General features: G+C 36.5%; 1 protein-coding gene across 4 annotated transcripts in view; it reads right to left on the reverse strand.

Moving 5' to 3' along the window:
- The window catches only part of LOC129575615 (putative uncharacterized protein DDB_G0271606), a 151,095-nt gene that overhangs the window by 28,642 nt on the left and 103,099 nt on the right, over positions 1-19,354 (reverse strand). The window contains exon 1 of one of the 4 annotated variants that reach the window (XM_055459483.1): positions 1,606-1,791. The exons of the other annotated variants lie outside the window; for them this stretch is intronic. Within the exon in view, the coding sequence (XP_055315458.1) occupies positions 1,606-1,636 (31 nt within the window). The 5' untranslated portion in view covers positions 1,637-1,791. Of the gene's footprint in view, positions 1-1,605; positions 1,792-19,354 lie in introns of those variants that run through there. 4 annotated transcript variants of the gene reach the window in all.

Below are 19,354 nucleotides of genomic sequence, written 5' to 3' on the forward strand. Positions count from 1 at the left end.
CTCTGTTGCATTTCACACATACCTACTCCGTTTCGCCGAGAGGTGCTTTGATCGAAACAGTGTGGCGTTCAAATCGATTATTGTTATTATTATTATTTGCAACCATCATAAAATTTCCATCCATGCATTTCCAAGGTATATTTTTTATGGCATTCTTTCTCCATCAAATTTAACCAACAATTATTTTGATCGCACACTTTTCCGTTCCAATGATGTCAATGACTGAATCGTATTGGGGTGTACCATGTTCAAAAATCGAAACAAGAAAAATTGATTGCGTAATTTCTTTTCTAATTTTATAGATACATACATAAATTTTTGCCTAACACTGAAAATGTGGGGTAAATCTCCTGTATTTCACAATCGAATTAGCTACCGATTTTGTGGGGATGAACGACGACAGAAAAATGTGAACATTCTTTGTTTGAAAATGGTGAGATTCCTTGGAATCGAATGGAATGTCGCTTACAAAAAAAAAAAGATATTGCGTTTTAATTTTCCGGTCGATTGAAACGAAATGATACACTAAAATATGATAATCAACGAACTGAACGCAATTTCAAAGCGAACTTCCTTTGTTCACACTCGCTCGGATTGCTTACACACAAACACAAACACATTCACACACCCACACACACTTGACTCCATTCCATGCCATTTTTATGGTTCATTTTTTTTTTAATTTTTATGATTCGAAATTATTTCTTCTTTTTTGTGCTACTGATAAAGTAACTCAATTTGCTTGCTTGATTTTTTTTTTCAAGTAAAAATGCCACGTGAAACGTGTATGGATATGGAGAGAAGATATGAAACCATTGCGTGTAGAAGTTTGTCACACATTTTTGTGAGCAAATTGTGCTAAGAATATTTGCATTGTGCCACAACGCATACACACACTCTAGCCAGAAAAAAAAAGAGCGATAGAGAAATTTGTTTTAAATTTAAATTTCAATGAAAACCACAACCTCAAAATGTTTTCAATTTCAAATGGTTGAGTTTTGGGCGGAAAAAAATGTGGCGCATCATTTCGATAAGATGAAAAAATTGGATGCTTGCAGATAGAAAAAGGACAGCACTGCTGTCATAGCGGCAAATATAATATATAAATATTTGTCCCCGAGAGATCGTTACGCATAATTTCAATTTTATCATTAAATCGAATGGTTCGAAAATAATCAAAAACTGCTATATACTCGAGTCCAAACTTGATGTGGCAATATCACAGGGCACCAACAAAGCACAAATTGTAAGGTTACTTTCATCGAGAGGAATGTACATATATATACACAGTTTCTGCACGAATTCTCAACGTGAGCTGTGTCGGTGCCCCGTGCATAATATTTGTGGACAGCAAACACGAAATTGAACGAGAGAAATGTGAAGATTCATTTGTATTTGTTTTCGATTTTTTTCTGTTCCACATTCATTCTTATTCATAGTGGAAATCATGAATTGAAACGCACTTTCACGTGAAAATTTGTATTCCAAAAAAGTAAATGACAGTTTTTTTTTTGTCCATTTCTTTTTCATCGTCATTAAAAAATTTCACTCGGTACGGTAAATATTTTGATGGCTTTGTTAAACAAAAACAAAAATACACTTTACCTCCCGCGTAATTATGATTTTCCGTTTGCATCAAATAAAACTTAACTCAATTAAAATGATACGGTCGTCGACAATTTTTGAAATATACTGAGTGGTTTGTGGTGTGTATCTACTAGATGTCTTGTTCGGAGCGATAGAGTTTTTATTATGCAAGCATTGCCGCTTTTCAATGGTATACAGCATCTCTCTTTCTCACTACGACATGCAGCATCCAAATGAACACAGAAATTAATTATAATATACACGGATGACGGATGTATTGCTCTCCTTTACCTCTCTTGGCTGTTTGGCGATGTATGAACTTTTATTTATTCGTTTCATTCATTTCAGTGTGATTTTTGTTTTCAACGCTCTCTAGTCACAGGGAAATTCGGTTTTCGTAAATAAGTGAAACGATTCGTACGAAATGATTCATTCGGTGATGACAAAAAAAAAACTCGAGCGAAAGATGAATTTGGAATGATTCGAAACACCTTTGAAAACAACCAAATTTCACAATTCAGTTTCATATTTGTATCGAATTATTCAAATGCGATTGTTATGGTTTGGTTTTAATGGCGAGGCAAATTAAAACCCGCGACAACAACAACAACAACAACGGCATCGACTACAGATCCAGCAGCAGCGTGGCGGAGAAATGGAAATTAGTACTTCCGATTATCAATTGAATCGAATGAATTAAATTTGAATTTTCCGCTGCGAAGCATATGAATCATTGTAGCGGAAATATGCGGTTTTATAATAATCATAAATCTTGCATCATCTATGCGCGAGAAAAAAAAACATCATTTTTTTGGAATAAAGCCTTCTGTTGCGATTCGCTATGCTTATTTGGTGCTCAACATTTAACTAACGCACACCTTTTTCCATCGAACAGGAATTCAAAGCAAATGAATGTGTGCGTATAGGAGAAAAATAAGCGTATCGTTCACAAGATAAAAATAGATAAAATCCGTGGGCTGATTAATTTGATGGTAAATCGTTTGAGTTTAAAAACGACCAGTTAAACGTGCTCACTCTCTCCTTCTCTCTCTCTCTCTCTCTCTCTCTCTCTCTCTCTCTCTCTCTCTCTATGTCGAAAATTCATTCGCTGCTCGGATCGAAATATGATTTTCCGGCAGTCATAGCCATTTTCATCATCATCCATAATTTCTCGTTTATCCTCACGCTCACTACACGCAAGGCATCCCAGATAGATCAGGTCTTTGTATATTTTATGGTGCGTGTTATCTTACTCCTCTCTACTGAACGCATCGCAATTCTACTGAAATATTTATCATAAATTTTGAGTTAAATCGGTGGTTTTCGATACGATTGAAAATGCTTTTAATCAATGTTTGCACATTTTCTGCGAAAAATATTTGCAAATGCAGTCATTTTTGAATATTTATCGATAGAATTCAAATTTTTTTATGATACACAAACAATTGATGGGGAAATTGAAATTGGGCGGGAAACACGGAATTTATGTTAATAAAGAGAGAAATATGATGCAATTGAATGAGGCACAAAGGCGATACACCTGATAGACACACGTCCGCCATATCAAATGTCATGGCACACGTTCGATCTTAATTTTAACTGCGATGTCATTTCGCACACTTTTTGGTCTGCTCCTCTCTCTCTCTCTCTCTCTCCCGCTCGTGCTCACTTCCAATTGAACATTTGAACGTGCGTAAGTGCGTACAAATACACAAATTTGGCAGGATAGAGAATTGGGACAGCCGTACAATATATGAGTCGACAAATGGTGATACATTGGCATAAAATTTGTTGTCGCGTTTCGCTCTCCTCAAAACTCAATTCGAATTCTCTGAGTAATTAATTAAAATTGTTCGTACTGAAATGTATATTTCATTATTTGTAAAGATGCTTGCCACTCTGTATACCGTGATATGTACGGTATGGTGACAAGCGGGAGCAGTTGATGTTTATCGCCCAAAAACATGATTTATTCATTCACATATTTCGGTATGAATCGTGTGTCTCGTTGGTTCTAACATTGCATTGATTTTAATGTGTCGTCTTTTCTGCCATCGACTCCATGATACATACACCCAACACCTAAAACAGCTAATTTATGTTTTAACTGCTTTTTTCTGCGGGGCCTATGAAAATAGCAATAATTGCTCTATCACGTTTCGTAGCGATTGCCTCTCGATTCATGCACACTTTCTCTCCATCTCTATCACCACTTTTCAATATCTAAAATGTATGTGTTTGTGTGGAAAATTCAATAGAAATTCATTTAAACGTTTGGTCTCTGGTTGTTTCACCATTAAATTTTTGCTCACACTCAAACTGGCTCTCTAAATCAAATAACACAAAAAGCATTTTAATAGATTGGCAAAAAGGACGGCACTTAAATCGACAACTCGGCCAAAAATAAAAGCTGAAATATACTCAGTCACTTTCTCACTCTCTCTCTCTCTCTCTCTCTCTCTCTCTCTCTCTCTCTCTTTCTCTTTGTCACCGTCTCTCAATTTCCACTCATACATATGCAATCAAATAGACGACACGAAAACGTCGAAATGGTTAACATTTTGTGTGCTGGGCTGTTACTGGCGCATAAATGCCGTGAACAACAACAGCATTTTGTATCATTTTCATACACTACTGAAATGTATCTAAAACATAACACACCATTTAATATACACACATACGATGTGCAAAACGATAAAAGCTCACATTAAAATGTATGGCAACGCAATTTCGAGCGAGTTGTATACCACCAAGATATTCGATAGATAGACAAGAGCAACAGAGAGTGAGAGTGCGACAGACTGAAGGAATATATGTACAATCGAGAGATTTCGAATTGAATAGAATGTGAGTGTTTGTGTGTGTGTGTGTAAAAAGGAGCCAGATGAACGGTATTGAGTCGACTTAATGTGAATCATTTAGAAAATTTGTATGCATGCAATGACAGTATAACGATTACAAATGATTTTATACGTTAACATGAGTTTTAAATATAATCTCCGTGTCATTTAAATGATATGAAGAATTAAATTTTGATTTTATTATGTTTGCTGTGTGTTCGGTGTTCGGTATGTGTGCCCCTCTCACTCGCCTCCCCTATCTTGGTATCAGCATTCAACTGTATTTCTGGTGACATTCAATCGAGGCAGGCAACCAAACGAGCACATTCCATACGAATGAAGTGTAGAATATTTCGGTTGCTGCTGTGCTCATCGTTTGCAAATGTGTTTCAATTTCGGTTTCAAAATGGTTTTTACATTGAATGCAGCTCCCATATAGTTTATGATGTGTGCACATTCAAGAGCAAAAACGCATTAATGATTAATTAATTGTATGAAAGTGACCAGTAAATTGGTGGTTTCAACAAGCTACACTTTTTATTTATAGACATCGAACACGGTTTGGCCGATCCAATTTTGTACATTTGACAATCAAAAACATGGCACACGGCACAGCTGATCTTTGGCGACAAGAAAATAACCGTTTCATTTTTATTTTATCATCACCTTTGCATCGAATGTGTGAATTGTTTTTGTTGCTGAAGAATTCCAAGGAATCCAATTTGATTTGTCACACTCTATGCGCATTTTGAATGTCAAATGACGTGAACACGGCAACGACGGCAACGGTGAAAACACGACAACCGATGAATTGATGGTATAACACACTGTAGAAAATCGCACGAATTTTGAAAGATTTATTTGAATGACGGCAAACAAACCGAAAAACAGTCAGAAACGCTTATTTACAACAACGACTCGACAAAACGCAGAGTGAGAGAAAGAGAGAGAAGAAAAAGTTCATTCTTACAAGATCATAATCCGCGTTAAGTATGGCATCACAACTCTTTGTGATTTAAGCCATCATTTTCTGTGTGTCATATTTTTGATTTTTGCAGCAATCACTACATCTCTTACAGTGTAAATCGCGCTCGCAACGTGATGTCAGATCTTAAATCGTCTCTCTTCTACACACAAACTCTCTTCTTATACAAACGCACACACTTTATATCTTCATGCCTCTGTCGCGTTTCGTATAGAACAGAGGCCATATCATGCAGATATGTCAGTGTCATTTGAATATTTCATGACATTCGCTAGAGAGCTTATACTTATGGCCTCGAATATTTGACACACGATCCCATGTACTAAATAGAATGAGGAGGCTGTGTGTTTGGGCATAATTTTAAAATCTCAATTTCAACTTCACCCTTGTGTCGACTCTTGTGCTCTCTGACAAAATTTTAAATAATATTTACATTGCCATTGCAAAAGTTATTCACACAGAACATTAACTCGTTGACGAAAATGATGCGTGTGCGGCAGATGAAATGAGGTATAGTATGGTTGGTGTATACCGAGAAAAAAAAATGTTACGAAATCATGCAAAATATTTTGATCCATTTGTGAGCATTTTCATTCGAAAAAAAAAAAAAAAATACTTTTTTTGTTCTGTTTGGCCGATTGAAAATCTGAAAATCAGAGGGCAAAAAATAGTGTGTTTGTGTGAGTGTACAGCGGATACAGTGTACTGTACATGAATCGCTATAATTTGGCGCATGAATGCCAACCGTCAACAAACACATTTGCCGATGTTCCGGTGAATGTGTGCGTGATTCATTAAACAAAATCAATAAGATTAATCGAATTTATCGAAAAACTTTTTACCATTTCTATAGGCAGACACACTTCCCTCCGACCAAATTACAAATCGTCGAGAAATTATGTATCAACATTCATTAATTTTGAATACACGAATATCTGTTCAATACGCCATTTCCATTGTTATTATGATTATTGTAATTGGTGAATGAGCAAAAGATAAAGGACACTTTTGTTGATTAATAAATTGCATTAATAATTGAATGAGATATTCGAATCCGGTAGTTAAACAAAACCGCGTGAGCGAGAGAGCGCACAACACAAACACACACGTACACATACGCCATTGAATGCATTATATTGTCACGATACAAATGTCGAACGGAAAAACTGGGAGAAAGAAAAAAAGCGCCAGCAACAATGCCAGCACGATTTGGCGAAACAAAAGCATGCGATGACACAGAGGAACCAGAGAACAAAACAAAAAATCAACGCAAACAAATACAATACACACATGTGTGGCATTTGGTATTGGAATTTATTCATCATATACTGCCGCCAAATCCGAAATCTAAATCGGAATCGGAGTCAAGTCGCTGCATAAAAATCGATGGCATTACATTTGATTGCGTACCGCGTACAGAAGCGCCCGCACACACACGAACACAAGATAGACTGGGAGAGTGGAAGAGAGTGAGGGACTCAGGCTTAATTTGTGCGTATAGCCTTTGTATGGGTGCATACAATGGGAATCGGAATCGTTGCCGGCAAATCAAATGTGATTTGGGATTTCAATAAATTATTATTACCAAGAGTTATGAGCGTTTTACTGATGTCAAATTGTCAGATCAAAATCACACGTAAATAGTACGTCGCTTTTCATACACTTCGCTAAGCGTGTTGTATGATGCCGAATGGAAATTACTTATGACACTCTGTCCTTTGCATGTGTCAGCGTAAACACTGAACATATACATACAAACACATACGCACACTTCCGACACAAATTCATAAACAGCCGATTATTCGGCAAAATGAAAGGAAACATTTTCTATATCCATTTTCATATGTAACGTATGTACGTACGACATACTGCTTGGATGCGACTATGATTTAAATGCATCGTTCAATTTTGTTGCTGCTTTACCAGCCTGCTACCATTGCCAAATTGTATCTCCCATACACACAACACACACACACACAAGCTGTTTGTATCAAGTCATATTCGGCCGCATAACCTCATCGAATTTCAGTTTTGCCAGAAATTTAATTTCGTTCTACCACAATTAATAGACTCCTACGGAAGCACAATTCAGATTAATGTTTTCACATTCTCTTTCTCCGAATGTGTACAAAGAAAATGTGCGCTCATATGAGCATTATGTATGGTATGCGTATATTTGTGAAGATGGCAACTAGGAATAGAGAAAGAGCGTACACGGCCAGCGAACAAAGTGTGTACGAACGCGAAATGGACACGATCTGAAAGCATAACCAATACGAAAATAGACCTCGGGAAATGAAGGCATTCTCACAGTCGCAATATGGTCACAACTAATTTAATGTGTGTGTGCGTGGTGTGTGTGTAACGGCTTTCGATGAAGGTCATTTCGAACTTTTAATAATAATGGGATTCGGGAGAAAGAAAGAGAGAGAGTTAATATATATACGTATATATGGTGAATTTCTCTTGAATTTCCATGTCAAATAGTCCAAATGTTACACAGATCTATATCGAACGCGGTGCTCATTGATAGCTCCTCTCCTACCTATGCCATTTGGACTTTCGACAAGGTTGAGTATATGATTTTATGAACTGCGAATGAACATTAAATCGGTAAAACGGAGAGACTCATTGTGTACAATCGGCAAAAAGCATCGGTAAACGAGAACAGAGAGTGTGAAACAGAGAGAATATTGGGGAAAAAATCGCCGAGCATCCACTAAAATCCAACAAACGTGATCCATTTGATACGTTACTATTAAATGTGTGTTATCGTTCCCCGCTTTTTTTGCTGTTTGTTTTATGCGAGAAGGTTCTCTCATTGTTAGCTGGAATGAAGCTAGTTAAATGAAATGAAATGAAACGTTTCACGGGCTCACCAAAAATTGTTGAAAATTTTAGTCTCTCAAATAAATAGAATATGTCGGAACATGTTTGGAAAATTATGTGTAGTTTTTGGTCTGGCTTTTCGGGTGGCCTTTCTACACACATGCCAAATGGCGGTAGCCATATTCAATTGGGAAAAGACAAGATAGAGAGAGGTTCGCTGAAATATTAAGTAAGAACGATGAAAATGGTAAGAAGATCGCAACGAGTCCAGAGTGTTGGCGGATGCAGTAACTGAAGTTGGTAAAGCAACAGAATCGCGTACAGTTCACACCACATACACATCAACAACATCCAGAGCGAAACCAAGACAAGTGACCGAGAATGAGAATGAGAACGAGAATGGAAAAAAGCAAAATGATTACACCCAAACGAAATAAAGTGAGCACACAGCAAAAATACGGCACAGAGCTTTGGCTGAATGAATCGGAAACCATTTATAACTTACAATGTCCATACATTTTCAAAATTTATAGTTTTTTGATTTTTGCAGATTAAAACGAATTGAAATGTTGTAAAATTTATTGACCATCCAGCAAATACGGTACGGACAGGAGATACGAGATGGTTCAATTTTTCTCCACTTCCGTTCATTTGGATTTGTACATATCGGTCAATGCGACAGGGATATATCTACTGCTGCTACTGCCGTTAGTGGATTTTTATTTTCGAACATTTAACTCAATGTTCGTTTAGTTTCTCACTCCTGCCAATTTTTTTTTTTCAGCATCCTTCGATGCATTAGTGTAAGTGTGTCAAATAAATGAAGTTGGAACACTAACTCAGTCTTGTGACACATTGTCAGTTTTTTTTTCTACCGTTGGCACATTTTGTGTCGATTTGCTTTGACATTTGCCACGATCTCGCTCGATGCTCGAATTCAATCGGAATGATGATTCGATTCATTTTCAGTTCATCATCACTACAGATACTATGTCGTGCAGGAAACTGAAAATTGCAATGTAATCAGTCTATTTTTTATATGCATGTACAGTTCAATTTCATTACTCATTACGTACTGCCGGATTCATTTTTTTTTCTGTTCTCAATGCATGCGATATTCCGTCCGTTCTCTCTCTCTCTCTCTCTCTCTCTCTCTCTCTCTCTCATGACATTTTTTTCTTTTTCAAAATTCACATTCGTTCGATTATTCAATGAAACGGAGATGTGTTCGTCTACTATCGATTATTATTGAGTCCGATCACATATATTTGAACGTGATGAATGATGTGAAGTCGACAGTACCGACACAACATTGATATGGATAATCTACTAGTACTCGGAATTCATATGCTTCGATTCAAAATTAAGACACATTGCATACAATTGAAATCAACATAAACCGATGACCTGCATCGGTCATGGAATGTAATTGAACTGATGAATAGAATCGGAATGTGTGCTACTGAAATTATATTGATAAAAGCTTACATAGTGGATGAGCCTAAGAAGTTTGTGTATCCACTGAATTGTTGCATCTATCAATCTAAATAAAACGATGTTTAACTTATCATTTCATATTTGAGTCGACCCAAAATAAAAACTATTCTAATTTCAGAACTTTTTATCGCCCAACAAACAAAATTGCTTAGCGTTCGACAAAAGTTTTAGCATGTGTATTTAAAGTGATGTGTGGCTGTGTTGTGCACCTCAAAATATAATTAAATCAAATGAATAAATCCGATTTAAGAAGAAGCAAATTCGAATGTGAACGATGAGGATACGAGTAAAGTGAATATGTGTCACCAAATTTTGGCGCTTGCAAATATTTGGTGTTGTAAACATGCAATCAAATTGAATCACACAGATGGGTGATGAGAGAAGGGTGGGTGGGTGAGAGAGAAAGAGAGAAATCCGTATAATGTGACAGTTGCCATTTCTGTTTTCATGAGCTTAAGACAAGAGACACTGTATGCCATGACCCCGGCATTGCGTCATTAAACATTTGTAACACCCCAAAACAAAATTGTGTGTCTATGCTCGAGCGGTGGTAGAGTGCACGCGCGAGAGATAGAGAGAGCAAGGTGAAGTGAGTGAGTAAGAGATAGAGTGAACTAACTTTTAATCCCAATCCCAATCCCAATTCTCAAAATTATACAAACACTTTGTATGTTCATCATAAAGCGCTTCCGTTTCTGTTTATCCTGTGATGCTTAACGGCAGCGGTGTTCTGTTGTTTTGGTTCTGCTCCTGCTCTGTTCGGTTCTGTTTGGCCTTTTCTTAATTTCGAAATCGTCCCGTTGTTGCTTTACAAAATTCAAGTGTACAAAATACAAACGAACACGTTTAATGTGAGCAATAAATCGCTTAAACAGGTGTGTAATAAACAATGATATGATGCACGAGTCTAATAATAGACTGTTTGCTAAAATAAATAAAACACCATATTTATATAGAAAATTCGGATGCATATTTACAGCGCAACCAACAAACTGACTGTGTGTACCGACGATCGTTGCCATTCACATTTCGAATTTGTATTTGTTCTTGTATTTGCAGAGAATGGCGAAGAGAGAGAATGTGCGAGAGTGAGACAGACTCGACGACTCTTGAAGTAAGTGTAAGTGAGAGAGAGAGAGAGAGAGAGAGTACAGTAACGGCGGCAGCATCGCCAAAATCCAATGTGAATATATATTCGAAATAAAATGAATAATGTATTGTTTGGCAATGGATTTTAAATGAAATTTTCGAGCGTACGTTCTGTTTTTCACTCTCTGTCTCTCTCTCTCTCCCTCCCCCGGTCTCTTGTGAAAATGGATGGGTGTACGCTTGGTGTATAAATAGCCGTACAGATTGAGTGGCAAAATATTTGTTGAAAACGTCATGAAATAGCAACGCATGATATGCATTCCAGAAGAGCATTTTCGACATATTCCCCAAACGAAACAAATATTATTTACACTTGCAATTTACAAACAATTTGCCTTTACACTACATTCTGGCAGTTCGTTTGCACAGTTGATATGCGTTGTGAGTGTGTTTTAGTGTCGCCGTCATTTTTGTTGTTGATGTGTGTATGTGTGTGTGTGTGTGATACCATCGTTTTGCTGTGTCTATTTATTACAGCCCGAATCAGAATATCGCTCCAGCATTTATTCCATTTGGTTCGAAAATGAATGTAACAAACAATTGACGGAACCCAAGGTGAAGTTGAATATTTACGTGTTTACTGCAAAAACACATCACTTATATTTGCGCTGTAAAAGATGTATGTACGCCATAGTTTGGATGATGAATTGCGGCAAACCTTTGACAAAAATTACATTAAAACAATGTGGAATAAATCCAAATTTAGCTAAACAAATCCAAATGCACAATGATAATCCGTTCAAAGGCCAAAGAAAATCGAGTCGAACACTTTTAAAAGCTAAACATCGCTGAGCGGGTCTTTCTCCCTCTATCATTCTTTCTTTCAGCCTTTGTGTGTGTCTCTCATACTATCGTAAAGAACTACCCAAAAGTTGTTTGCCTTCCTTTGTATTTTGACTACTATAAATGAAACGTTTTTCGGGCAAACAATACGGTGCTTCATTTTTGGTTGTTCGCTCTTTGCATTACTCGAAATGGAATTGAAACTCAAAAACAAAAGCTTCACATATAGATTCGCCAATGGATTTTCAGACATTGAACACACATTTACGCATTGCAATGGATTAGTGAGCTTCATTCACTCAATCAGACAAAATGAGTAATGGGCACCAAAAATGAAACAAATTCCATTCGCCTCATTGTGAGTTGTGATGAAATAAATCATGGATTGCCTGCCGATCATGAGGTTCAGTAAACGGCTTCATTCAAAGCATTCGCTCTCTCGCTCGCTCGCTCTCTCTCTCTCTCTCTCTCTCTCTTCTCCTGTCGTGGTGGTCTTGCTTGAATTTCGGGATTCCATGCGAGCGTTCGTCGAAAAACGTCATGCTCGGCAACGTAATCTCGTATTCAACAATAAAAAGTAATTTACTGATGCTGACGATGATGCCCCGTTTGTTAACACAACTATTGGCCATTACATTTGGCTAATGTTTGTTGTATGTTAAATCTCGCATAAAAGATTTACTTTGCAAACGGATAACCTCAAAATACAGTACCATAGAACAAAAACCGACGTCAACACGTCCGCCTTTTTTGTGTGCACTGTGCACGCCATGCCTTGCTCTCTTTCTCATCGTCGCTTTGTGCGTGTGTGTGTGTGTACACCAGCACACGCCGAACATACATAAACTGTAAATGGCAAATTCACGCCAGAATCTTCTCGATTGGTTTGATGACCATGTGTATCTTGGGTTTCGTTGAAAAGGGAGCCATTTCCATGCAACATCACTTTTTGAAATCCTTTTGCGTATCTTCACCGAACATCACTGTATTTCTTGTCATATGTTTCGAACTAATTACATTTCAAATAAAAAATTGCAAAGCAGAAACTTTACTGATGGGCTCAAAGACAAAGCATCTACGAGCTTTCAATTCGAATTTTGTATACATCGATCAAAAGGAATATTAATTGGTTCATGACAAACAGGGCAGGCATTTTTAAACCAGCATTTATATTGATATTCAATCATTTTGAAATTCCATTGTCATCTATCAGTTTCATCTTGCAGCAAAGGCTGAAAAGAACTCGTTACAACAATTACACCGTCCGACAAATTTCAACTTTTTTTCTCGCACAAGTGAAATTCCGATTGCGTTTGTTAGAGGACCTCAAAACAAACACCTAGGGGAATATCACGCTCCTGTATCTTGTGAGATATTTGAGATATTTGAAATAAACATCAATTGTATGACATATTTTCGAATATTTCGAATAAATAAATCAGATTTTTGTGGATTTTTGAGATATTTGAGATTTTTTGCATTAAATCCAAATAAATACATTTAAATATCATTCATAATCACAAAAATCCACAATATTCCGCCGTATTCACAAATATCCACCATATTTCATACGACAGATTCTTAGCGATAAATTGGATTTTTTTTTGAAATATTTGAAATAATTTAAGCGTGATATTCCCCTAGACAAACACTTCTGGATCATTAGAATGACCGGAACCAAGTCTAGATTTTTTTTTTTATCGATTTCGGTAGTTCTTCTGGGAACCTGAGAAATCAGCGAAATTTTCTTACACTTAAAACATCAATTTTTGCTCATTTTTTGGCTGGTATTTATTGAAAATGATTTATAACGATTGAAACTACAATAATACATTGAATTGAACCTATCTGGTGAGAGCTATGAGGCAAAATGTCGAGACAATAGTCAATTTTTCCAGTTTTTCGACCAAAGCTCGAGCAGTATACATTTTTTTCACTTATGAGCAAAAAATGATGTTTTAAGTGTAAGAAAATTTCGCTGATTTCTCAGGTTCCCAGAAGAACTACCGAAATCGATAAAAAAAATCTAGACGTGGTTCCGGTCATTCTAATGATGCAGAAGTGTTTGTTTTGAGGTCCTCTAACAAACACCATCGAAATTTCTCTTGTGTGAAAACATGTGTTGTACGGTGTTACGATTCGATTTTTTTTATGTTTCAATGCAGACGGAAACAAGACATAGATTTACGAAACTCTATATAGAGATGTCACATTCCAAGAAAATTTCAAATCTTTTCTTTATTTTCGTTCTCACTTATTCATATCATTGAGGATTTTTGCATGTTTCAAGAGATATTGATTCAAAGTACTAAATCGGATTTCTTACATAGAATAATAACAAGAAAAATCGTCTGAAAGTGATGTTTTTTTACCATTGAACTTTCACAGTTTTCTATTCTTGGATGTTTTTTTATTCCTTAAAAACAAAACTTATCTTCGAAAATACTTCATGGATAAGCCATTTAGAGAGTGCTTTTCTGCAGTCAATATTTTAACACAATGTATTTATAGACAGACATCGAGACTCATGACGTGTTCACTTTTTCCGATCATGTTGGTTCAATGTATTTTTTTTTCTTGTACCAAAATCCATGCTCAGCAAAATGATTTGCCGAAAGAAATGTGTATATATTACAAAGATGCTGGTCACACACTCACGTGTACACGTGGCATTTTTTGTCTCACCGTTCCATCGATCCATCCTATGTCTATTGATAACATCTAATATTTTTCCACAGTTCAGAAATAACTAGATTAAAGTGGGAAAATGTAGGTTGAGAAAAAAGTGTAACATTAAAATAGATGCAATGACATCGGAAAATTCAACCAATCACTTTGTTTTTTTTTTTTCTTTTGTCAAACTGATATGATGTTTTTCTTTCTCTGGAATGGACTTGATTGGACTATTTTTGGCTATCTCTCACTCACACTCTTTTTCCACCATTTTTTTTCTATAACTGACTGTTTGTTTGGGTTGCAAGTCACCATGGTGTAGTAGCTTCATTACGTTTTTCGAATTTGTACATGTCAATTTGAAAACTATGTTCGTTTCATTCGGATGTCTCAAATTCGATTTCCACATTTTTAACACTATATCAAATGTAGAGTTATTGCGTATATGTTTTATCATTCATTGACATGGTATTGCCGTCGACATAACCAGCGATTTGCCCACATATTCCCCTATACTTGGATTGCATTAAAGTGACAAGAAAACACGAGTTTGCGATGAGTTCATTCAGTGAAGTTCATTTCAATTCGTTTACGTCGTTAGACGCACACATGAACGCGGCTGAATGAACTCATCAACAATATTCTGTGATAAAAAAAAAACAATTTTTTTACTTATAAAACTGATGTTTATCACCTGCTACGCTCTCACAAAAATCAATTTTGCACATTCGTGACATTTTTATTTTCTTTGTTTACTTTATTAACAAATACAAAAAAGATGCAATAGTTTGCAGTAAACATTGAAAGGTCTGAGTCACAACCTAGGGGTATTTATGTCAGTTGAATTTATCGAATTTGATCGTTCCATTGTGATTTTGTTACGAATTCGCACAATTCGCACAATTCGCACATTCCCTGTGAATTCTCTACGAATTTTTCACATATTCTCTGCTTTGTCGCTGCGAATGACAACTAAGATGACGCCAGCTGTCAATGTTTGGATTTGACCGATTCGCAAAGAATTCGCAAAATTCGTGAAATATTTGAATGAATTTGAAGTCAAAACGCGTGCGATTTGTGCAAATTCCTGTCAATTCGCGAATACATAAATTCTCCTAGGTCACAACTTTTGACACTTGTTTCGCAGCGCTAGAAGTGAGCTGTCAGACGCTTATATGCAGCACTTGTGAAAAACTATATGGCGTTAGAAATAAAGTTCTTCTAATTGATTTTCTTCGTTTTTGATTTGTCTAAAATTGCGATTTTTCCATAAATCTAAGTCACAGTCAAACCAATGACATACACATACTATTCGATCAAAGAGGAAAACACCACAAAAGATATTTCAGAAAATCAAGTGCACTTCAATCAGAAAATCTCACGCCTTTCAAAAGCGCATCGCCTGGAGGAAAACAAACTGAAACTGTGTGCTAGCCAACCGATCAAAGCGAAGTGTGTTTTCCTTTTATTTTCTTAACGTTTGCTTTCGACTTGATATCCTGACCGGAATGTTTTACTAACACCGACCCAAATACGTTTGCCCTTTGGGGCTCAAAAGCGGAAGAATTTACACTGGAAAGTGATTTTTTCTGCGATTCGTTGCGAAACCATAGACAGTGTTCGATTTATTGCGATTAAATCACAGATTCTTTAACTTAAATGAATTCCTTGGCCTTTAGCCACCAATTCCAATCGGTTACAATGATTTCGGTTAGTCAAGCATAAATAAACTCGAGAACGAGAGGGAGAGAGAGAGAGCCAATGCATTCATCTCGATAGTGTAAATCGAGTTTGCTAGCATTACCTGTCGATAGCTGCACTACTAAAATACTTGGACACAAAATGAATGTGCATGGAGATTGTGATTTGAACATTCATTTCAACGACTATATATTTTGCACGTTGAAAGGATCTGCGTTGGAAAGAGGCAGAGAGAACGGTGATGAAAATAAATGCAAGCTTCTACTCGAATTATTATAAATCCAAAGTTAAATATAATTTGATTTAGTTTTTTTTTTTTCAAAAGTTTCGTTCCATTTTTCTATTGTTCAGTTTTGCACAAAGAGAGTTAATGGTCACGAAATGGTCTGAAAAGATTAAAACTAATTCAGTGTATGTTATGTGGGTGGTACATACACACAGCATTGCCGTCGAGTCTACAGTGGATTTTCTCATTAAAACTGTGCAGGAACAATTGATGTGGGGTATGTTCAAGCGGCGTTGCAAGTAAATTACAAAAATTAGTAAGTTGGAGGAAAAAAGTCATTAACACAAAGGACAGCTTGTTTTTAAATAACGAGAATTTGCATGTTGTTATTGTGCGATGATATTTTTTTTTTCTGTGGTTGAATGGGAATTTTTTTTAAAAAACTGATTCGGTTTTTTTTCCTCTGAGTGAGAAAAAAAAACATTAACCGCAACAGAAATACACATAAAATTTGCATCGAACAATCGAGCATACTCAAAAACAAACTACTCAAAGTGTTTAAAATATAAACGATGGTGAGAGAAAATACGATGGAATCCATGACTTTTTTTGCCATGGTGTAACAGCTGTACGTCGAGAGCACCGGCATACAAAAAAGAGAGAGACAGAGAGAGAGAGAGAGAGACAAAAATAGAGAAAAAAAAGAGAGTGAACGAAATGGAATTGGAATTCGCCCAGTGCTGCCGGATTGTTCGTCTCATTTGTTTGCGATTTTCATACAAAGTATTTTTCACCGGTTTGTTATTATTGCCATTGAATTCGTAATGTAATATGTATTCGGAGTCATTTGAATGGATGCAAACGCATTGTCGGCATTCGTTCACAATTGTTCAAGCATACCGATCTACAAGAGCTTCTATATGTTGTTATTGTATGCTCCGGTAATGGTATTCGATTGTGAAAGCGCAAGCCGATTTTAATTTTGAGTTGATTTTTCGAATATGTCGCATTTTATTTGTTTATGCGTTAAACATTTTGATATTTATTTAAAACTTTTTTTTTGTTTCGCTTTCTCTTTGTTGTTACTGCCATTGTTTTCATACTCGAATGATGAAGAACTACAAAAATACGTGTACATTCTTATTGGCGGTGGTTTGCATCGAAACCGTTTTTTTTATGCGTGAGAGTTTTTCTCCCCTGGTATGATCTCTCATTGTAATGCAACAAACAGAGGCATCATCGAGGCATACATGTTCATATTCATATTTGGTTATTTCATTGTGGATATGAAAGAAAGCAGGCACGCGCTTCATCTGCTCTTTTGCAAATGGCTCAAATGATATATTCTATGCTCTGGCCATTGCTCAATTACAATCAATTGAAGTGTATTTTATCGATTACGTTTATGGGCAACCGGCAAATAATGTATTTTTCGTCGACTCTTTTTCATTACAGAATCCATTTGTTATTGCAACATGCACGGATACATATGAATACCACCCAACGAGACGCACATAAAAATTGTGGAAACGAAACATACCGCAAGCAAATAAATCCACACACACATGGCTTGTGGATAGCAAATCCGAAAGAGGAAAAAATATTAGTTGTACCTGAGAAACATAATGCTGCGTCGAAACAAAAAAAAAAAATGAGAAAAACTGTGTGGCCGATGTAAAGAGGAAACTGTATGCTGAACGATTGCAACCGGTTCTCCAGTGATCGACCGACAAAGTTGTGCTCATTTTTGTTGATGTCGCCACTATGTTTGTGCATTTTCCCCCTCTGTTCTCGCCATTCTTGCTTTTTTTTCGCTTTATTCTCGTCTTTTCTGCCAGTTTTTGCTGGTACTGCACGTTTTCCGTCGAAATAATAATAATAATTATACAACAAATGTGGTAAACGTTGAAGTGTCCCCCGCTCCACCAGCAAACGGAAATGGACAACAGCAGCAACAACAAGAACTTATAGGAACATAAACAGAGAGAGAGGGGGGAGGTCAGAACAAAACAATTACAAATCTGTTATTGGAATTGTCGTCAAGGAAATAAAACGGCGTGGCAAAATCGAACGAAAATGGGAACGAGTGTCAACCAGTCAGACAAATGAGGAAAAGTCCCAAGTGGCTCCAGCTGTACAGATGCTTTGACTCTCCGAAGCACGAAACTAATCCAATAAATAAAATTGCTTTTCTCATTGTTGAATGTTCGCTTTTTTCCCTCTGACTCCCCATTTCAATTATTAAGCAGAATAGCGTGCACTCACATTGCAATATTATTGTGGCGGCTGCTGCCGTTGCTACCTCTGCAGCCATTTATGTTATTTGCTACTTGACATTGTTGTAATTTGCGCCCGTGTTCATTTTTCTGTATAGCCCAACTGCTCAACTTGAAGCGATATTACATTGGTTTGATGTATAACAATTTTTGACGAAATCAAATGGAAATTAAACCTCTGTGCCAACTGTCCATTTGGAATATGTAAATTTTCAAAACATTAACACATCCACTGTCCATAACAATAAATATGTCAACCATTTATTTTAATTACAATTTCCTGTTTTTTTTTTCTTCAGCCAACAACGCCATCACTTTCGCAGAAACTGCAAACATTTCCGCTTTTCACTTTATTTTGCTTTACTTTGCTTTGCTTTGATGAATGCTTAACACTTACACATTCACACACACACACACACACACAATCCGCAGCAGTTCTGATTGCCTTGAATATGAATATTTTGGTTTTTGGAAAATGAAATGAGCAATAAACAATTCGAGGGGAGGTGGTGAGCCTGCGATGGAATTGGTTCGGCCAATATAGCCGGGCAAATAAGCCAAAGTGAAAATCAAATACATCGCCTGAAATGGCTCTCACAAATTTATTAAATACATATATTCTCGGTTCATCCGGCCTCAAAACCACTTTTCCATACGTTATTAAAAGCATATATTATTGACAGAATGAGTGAAACCAGAGCAAAAGTGAGCACGTTCTTCTCTTTTTATCGCTCTATATATGGAGAGTACACTCTCTGTTTCTCCCGTTCTCCTGCTCCGCTGTGCTATTTTTGCGAAGCTCAGCCGA

Source organism: Sitodiplosis mosellana, unplaced genomic scaffold, assembly GCF_009176505.1.
Source record: "Sitodiplosis mosellana isolate CC-2019 unplaced genomic scaffold, AAFC_SMos_1.0 Smas_scaffold_6167, whole genome shotgun sequence".
NCBI classification, from domain to species: domain Eukaryota; kingdom Metazoa; phylum Arthropoda; class Insecta; order Diptera; family Cecidomyiidae; genus Sitodiplosis; species Sitodiplosis mosellana.